Raw genomic sequence first — 7,076 nt, 5'->3', positions numbered from 1 at the left:
AAAACTTCAAACCATTTCATGAGAATTTAGTTTTTCAAGAGAAAGTCACATAACATGCATTACATAGCTTGACCGATCCATGTGAGGCATTCCATCCGTCCCGGACATCGAAAACTTGAAACTTTTTCACAAACATTCTTAAAAAATAATTGAAATACATTAAGATATCAAAATCATGATTTTTAGGTCCCAAAAATACGTAGATAGGGGTGGTAAGGTCGAGCCTGCGGCCGCGCTGCACAAGCAGCCCGCTCGCAAATATGCGGGGGCTCTGCGAGGGCGCACTGCTGTGCGCAGAAATGAGCAGCTCAGGCGCAGGCGCGCTGCTGGGCGCTCCGTCGCGACTTCTTTTCCGAAAACTTCTTCTTTTCTCCATTTTTTTCAAATCCCACGATGTTTTGGAACACTCTTCCATCAAAATACCATGCAACACCATAAAAGCTTCAAAATAATTCATACCAAAACACCTAACAATTTCAAAGATTTTGAATCAAAAACCTTCATTCAACTTTTCACCAAAATTCTGATTTCTTGCCTTCAAATCATTCAAAACTCAATAAACTTGAACCGAATACATCAGGAATGTTTCACGTATCACAATCAAGCAACATACTCATAAATTTTTCAAGAAAACATGCATAGATCGTCAATCAAACACTTAAGGTTTTACCTTGAAAATATCTATATTCTTGAATGGGTTTCAAAATAGTAAAAACTTGCTTGAATCGTTTGATTAAAATTAACCTGGACTGCGGAACGATCTAACCTCAAGAAGAAAGAATCCTAGCCTTGGATGCAGCGTTTGAACGAGAAGAAAGAAAATTTGGAGAGAGTTAGCGGCGTTTAGATTAGAGAAAAGAAAATAACTTTGAACGCTTGAATTGTTTTGTGACTAATGGGCTCCCTATACGGCCTATTAGTTACACTTAAAAGTCTTTAAAATTTCAACTCCCTAAATTAATAAAAATACACTTCATCAACTTAAACTTATTTAATTAAAACATTTTCTTAATTCTCTCGAAGGCTAGACTCGCCCCTACGACCCAAAATTAAATACCAATCTAAAAACATTAAAAATCACATCACATCACATAAAAATTCAGGCGTTAAAATCAATCACATAATTATATATAACAAATAAATATTCTAAATATCATGCCTAGAATATTCTAAATACGTAATACTTTTAACATAAATTGTAATACTATTTAATGGATAACCCATATAAAAGACCTGTTTTATAAAAATGACCCTTGAGACCGTCTCATAAAAGTTTTTGCCAACTTTTATATATCCCTACCTTATCACACAAAGTCCGTATACATTATTAATCTCATCACGCCTATCAAGCGCACCCTTAGGCTTAGACTTTAGAGTTCAATAATATTATATTACTTTATAAAAAGTATGAAGTTAGGCAGAACATCTAAACTAATCTTTAGCCGATTTTTTCAAAATGTTATATAATACTATTGAAAATATTGGTACCATTGTATCTCGTTGGAAAAATGTACAAAGAACACCACATAAATTGATCTCGAACATTAACAATGTAATGTGATACATCACCAAAAAAATGTACAAAATTCACTAATCTAATTTAGATTTATTTGTCCATCCTCTGGGTACAAAACAATGCCTCAACAAACATTGATTTTTTTTTTAAATATATAATTTGGATGATATCACACTAGATTCATACTATAAACTCCATTTCCATGTCTTTTCTCGTATTAGACAAACTTAAACATTCGCCAGACAAATTGAAAAACACAGGCGACAGGCATTTATATACACGTACACGCATAAAGGGTTTCTTTTTTTCTTTTTTAATTTTTTTTGTTTTTTTTGTTTTTTTTTTCCTTTTTTCCCACATAATAACTACTAAGCTCACGAGCGAGACTAGACAGAGTATATACGTACGATTTGGTTGATGTTGGCACGACAGACGGGGCAACCCCATTTCTTCGCCTTAATCTCATTCAAACAAGACATGCACCCAGCCATGTGGCCGCAAGGAATGCAAGCTCCCTCGAGTGGGGCGTCCAGGCAAATCGTGCAAGATGAAGCACTACCATCTTCTTTCTTTCCAACGGCAGCACCAGATGTATCCCCAACAGATGAATCAACGTTGGTCATGTCGATTGATGGATAATGGATTGGACCGTTATCATCCACGAAATTATCTGAAGCGGGAGCAGATGGAACCGAGACAGTGGAAGGGATGTTATTTTGGCTTTGAAAATGCTGAGCCGGACTAGCACCAGAAATGGTTTGCAGAACCTCGTCTTTGCTCCCATGGGGATTATGGCTGGTTGAGGCTTCGGTCATGTAGCACTTATCATGGGTGGGGCTATTTGTAGAGCTGGCTGAACTCGAGGATGAGTGCACTTGGGATGCAAATCTTTCACGTTCAGCGAACTGACGAGAGGCGTTAATTGCCATAGCGAGCTGTTCATCATGATCAGAAGGTGGCCTGGTTGCTTGAACACTTGACACTTGATCGTTGAAAGGAAATATAGAATGCATCACCTGATATTCAAACCATTAAGTTAGAAAAATACTAGTCAAAGTAGTGGTAGAGAATTTAGTTTCTCATAGCATCACCAACCACGTTCAAAATCAGCTAACTAATCCAGTAAAGGATCATAAAACGTGAAAGCGTAGAGCCGTAGGCGTTGGAACACAGATCAAGCAGTCAATGCAGACACAACAGTAAATGCAGTTCTGGGAAATTTTCTCTACAGTATACTCGTGATATACACCGCATACTTGACCGATAAATGCGACTATACTTGTTTTTTATTGGAAAAAGAAAACCATAGTAGATGCTACGAGAAAATGTCAGGTTCAAAAAGTTCAACCTGAGGAATTCCTTTGCAAGCATTGCAAAACCGCTGTAGTTGCTCTTTTTCGCTTTCTTGCACAGGTGCCAGTTTGAGCCGTCCACCTGTTATGATCAAACTAAGTTACAATCAACAGTTCAACACTGTGTTTTATCCTCGAACAAAACAAAGACCACAAATTTCAATAACCTAACTTTTATTTGCTTATTTAACAACATTTTATTTTTTCTACTTTTGATCCTATATCAGCAACTGAAGAATTAACAATGAAGCAACATTTAATTTCGACTATTTGAAAAATGAAATCAAATACACTTACGACCTGCCTCTTGCGAAGATTTAATGCAGCGCCTCCTCTTCCAGCGTCTTGAAACTATCGCATAAAGATCAATTTTTCTCACTCACCCGACATATATAAAAACCGTTTATGGGAATAATGAATAAAGAAATTGAATTTCTTACTTCTTGATACATCGGATATGATCGCTACAGGATCGGTCTGGTTAAAATGTGGCTCCCCAAGATTGGCCTTCCAAAGTGGAATAATTGTTCGTGGCTGGGCATCCTATCAACACGGTAAAAATTCAAGACGAGGAATAAATTGACTTCGCCTCATTAGGGATGCATATACACATGTTTGGAAGAATTATTGCATCTTCAATATCATGTATGCAATCACTCTCACGAGAATCTGACTAGCCAAATGGCCCAGTGGTAGAACTATTAATTTTCCGCGCTCATGAGTTTATATCTGTGCATGCAACACGACTAACTGAAAGATAACGATTAATACATGCAAAATTGATTGAGAGACATGAGTTTAAGCAAAAACGGCACCTGTGCACCAGCATATATAGCAAGCTCCAACTTGAAAGGTTTTCTAAGATTGCGGGAACCACAAGGTAAAACGACCACCCATCTGTGTAGCATTTGAAATAATGATTAGAATTTGGGAATCTTGAAATCGTTCACCGATTCGGTAAGAAAATGTCCAATGAAAAATGTATAGACAAGATAAAGGAAAATGTAAAACGGACTGTTTCAAGAACAAAACACATGTTCTGAACAATTAATTTAATTAATCAGTACGTATAAAATACAAACATAGCATGAGCAGATAAGATGACAAATTCTAGACGACATAAATTATTTAAACAAGAAATCGTGGAAAGATTAATCCTTTAATAAAAGTTCCGTACTAGCGATTATTAATATGGGCATGTATGATACTCACACTTTTCTTGAAAGCAATTGAGGTGCCAGATGGTCCAAAAAGCCTGGACCAAAATGTTCCCTCAGCCAACCAGAGAATAAGCACAAATGACCCTGAGCAGCAAAACACAAAAGTAAACGTTTCATTGTTAATGAATTCAACCAAACTGAACCAGATAATTACGCTACAATGATACTACGTCTATTAATAGTACCTCAATTCCTCGGACTACATTGCTGTACCCTCTCGTTCTGGCAATGTCAAGTGGTGTTTGGCAATTGTCATTTATTATAAGAGCATTTGCTGAGATTTATGGAATTATCGATCAAACAAACAAGAAAAATCATGAAAGGCAGTCCATATTTTGTGGCACAAAAATCATGTACTAAAAATCAAAATAATGTGCGCACACCTCCATGTGAAAGAAGCAACTCCACCGTCCGTCCAAGGCCTCTGTCTGCAGCATGATGTAGAGGAGTTCCAGAGTGGCGTCCTTAAAAAGAGAATCCACGAAAATAATGAAACGTTAACAAGTAGTAATAAAAGACGATATCAAGTACTTGATTCTATAATATGCTCATCAGATCAGGGTTACATGAGGTATGTAACAAAGACATTTAAAAAAAAAACATTTTTACTCATGCACGACCAGACCACAAGTTAACACAACTTATGTATAAAGAAAAAGGAACTATACAACGGGCATTCGATCTGGGCTCTGAATGTGTTTCTTAACATCACTTTTCAAATTGATATATAGTCTAAACCTGAAAGAGTATCACGTTGAAGCATAACCAATGACGAAGCCAACAAACCAGGGTTGGAGCTAAAATCTTATTTTACCATTATTTTGCACAAAAGGATATAATGTTGCGGACATTAAAATTGTATATTATATACCTGCACGATAAGCATTCACGTTGGCACCCAATTCGATCAATGTTTTTGCGACGTTGTAAAGCTCCGGATTCACGCAAGCTAAAATCAGTGGAGTTTTTCCTTCGCTATCAGACCACTGCGACCACAATCAACGTCGTTTAAAACCCCAGAATGAAATTTAGATCAATATTGAACCAGCTAAATTTATAGTGCTCTTTCACTCATATTTATCCTGCTAATGATGTTTATAAAACTCTTTCACCTCCGAATTTCATGCATCCTACTTTCATGCAATTCACGATTAGACAAACAATTTTCTAGCAAAAGCACCTTAATTGTTGTACATTTGTAACTACCATCCTTTCTACCTAGCAACTTTTCTCCGCGTTTAGTTATGTAGATACAAGCAAGAACACGAAAATAACTTTTGAATGCATCAACCATTTCAAATTAAAAATTTATGCCATCAGTAAGGCTAGCAAATGACACCTCCATCTTTAAGATTGCAGAGTTCAGAGCTGAAAAATCATAATACTTGGGACTATATTACATAACTGCATGATAGGATAAAGCCAAGCCAAAAAAATCAAACACAGTGACTCAGAATTCGACTCTAAATAACAAGGACATATCAGTTCATGCGGCATCATGCTGTGTCTAACAAAATTCCAACCATAACAAAATTAAAATCACATCACTTCCATTACATGTAGCATAATGAATCACATCCAAAAGCTTTCAAGAATTTGCAGACATAATTGACAATGTAAGTCTCAGGGAGTGTTTGCAATCACTAAAAAAAATAAGAGTGATTCATGGCTTTTGGTTTAAAAAATTATGTTTTGTGTGTTTCTTAGACCCATGGCCTGGGTTAGCTTCTTCCTAATTTAATTGAAATTCAAAAACTGATCATATGGTGACTTTCATCTTCCGAAAATGATTCTAATAAAAGTTAAGTATTAGAATCCCTCATTCATCAAACACTACCCAGTACCCACCCACAACCCACCTCTGATTTCAACTTTTCACTTTTGTTTTCAACCCATTTCTGATTTTTCTCATGTCTCCACTTCTTAATCTACAAATTTAATCGTTTCTGAAAAAACATAATTTTTTACAACACTTCCTTAATATAATCGAAAGCCAAGTTCTCAAATTTTACCATACGCTTTCTCAAACATAAAATGGGGAATCAGGGATAGACCCCAAAATGAAAAAAAGATGCAATTTTGTCCTCAAAATTTAACGCCCCTGGATTAAATTTCAATCCTTATACTCTGAACCATAAATTTTCACAATTGAAACATAAATAATAACAGGCAGGAGCAAAATATACATTCAGAAAACATAAAACAAAAAAAGAAAGAAACTTTTTGTTACATGAAATTATATACCTCAAGTCCAGCACCTTGACTTCGTAAAGCTTTGATGCCTTCAATGTTTCCCTTTTCCACTTCTTGATACAACAGCTGGTCCTTAGATTGCTGCAGCCCCATTTCAACTCTATTGCATATACTGAAAGATCAAAGATAAAATAGAAAAACCCACCAATTTCAGCAACAAAAGGAACAGCAATTTCTTGGAGAAATGGATTTGGTGGGAAGATGAAGACAAGAGTGGCGTTGGCCGTTGAGTGATCTTGGAGTAAAGGGCCTTAATTTCTTCTAAATTTATTAATGATATGTGGGTCAGAAAAATAAATAGTGTGGTCTAATAATATACTTAATGATGAAGGAAATTATTCAAGTGAAAGCTCTTCTACACTCATTACTTTTCTTTTCTTAGATATTTCTATGACAGTTCGCCTAACGCGGAGGCTTCGACTTCCCAACCTCGATAATTCGATTATTTGGACGTGCATCAAAGCGCCTAGGGGAGAACAAAATTTCGGTTAAACCGAATTAATCGATTGTACTGAGCCAATTTGAAAATTCGGTTATTTCGGTAATTTGGTTTTGACATTAAAAAAAAATCGATTATTTCGGTTAATTCGGTTCGGTTACAGTTTTTCAAATTTTAAAATCGATTAACCTAATTAACCGAAATATTCAATAATATTATTTTACTATTTTTAAACATTTATAATATTGTACATATTTATAATTTTAAAATAAAATAAAATCTTGAACCCTAATTTC

The 7,076-nt window shown here is 35.6% G+C and overlaps 1 protein-coding gene across 1 annotated transcript; it reads right to left on the bottom strand.

The window, feature by feature from the left end:
- Nucleotides 1–1,650: 1,650 nt before the first annotated feature.
- Nucleotides 1,651–6,635, bottom strand: LOC140877665 (putative E3 ubiquitin-protein ligase XBAT35). The gene is made up of 10 exons (XM_073281224.1): nucleotides 6,333–6,635; nucleotides 4,960–5,074; nucleotides 4,472–4,552; nucleotides 4,274–4,362; nucleotides 4,081–4,172; nucleotides 3,684–3,765; nucleotides 3,309–3,411; nucleotides 3,169–3,219; nucleotides 2,865–2,950; nucleotides 1,651–2,532 (listed from the first exon to the last, which is right to left on the bottom strand). The coding sequence occupies exons 1-10, from the start codon at nucleotides 6,432–6,434 to the stop codon at nucleotides 1,903–1,905; spliced, it is 1,431 nt and encodes a 476-aa protein (XP_073137325.1). The 5' UTR covers nucleotides 6,435–6,635; the 3' UTR covers nucleotides 1,651–1,902.
- Nucleotides 6,636–7,076: the final 441 nt, after the last annotated feature.

The sequence above is a fragment of the Henckelia pumila genome, chromosome 1 (genome assembly GCF_033568475.1).
Source record: "Henckelia pumila isolate YLH828 chromosome 1, ASM3356847v2, whole genome shotgun sequence".
Taxonomy (NCBI): domain Eukaryota; kingdom Viridiplantae; phylum Streptophyta; class Magnoliopsida; order Lamiales; family Gesneriaceae; genus Henckelia; species Henckelia pumila.
The sequence above is the reverse complement of the archived record's forward strand: the minus strand, read 5'-3'. Positions and strand labels throughout refer to the sequence as shown.

Excerpts from the sequence above, each read along its gene's own strand:
- LOC140877665 (XM_073281224.1), bottom strand. The coding sequence starts at position 6,434 with ATGGGGCTGCAGCAATCTAAGGACCAGCTGTTGTATCAAGAAGTGGAA. Across the intron at positions 4,363-4,471 it reads GTTGCTTCTTTCACATGGAG|CAAATGCTCTTATAATAAAT; the intron begins GTGTGCGCACAT and ends CATAAATCTCAG. Across the intron at positions 3,766-4,080 it reads CAATTGCTTTCAAGAAAAGT|ATGGGTGGTCGTTTTACCTT; the intron begins GTGAGTATCATA and ends AATGCTACACAG.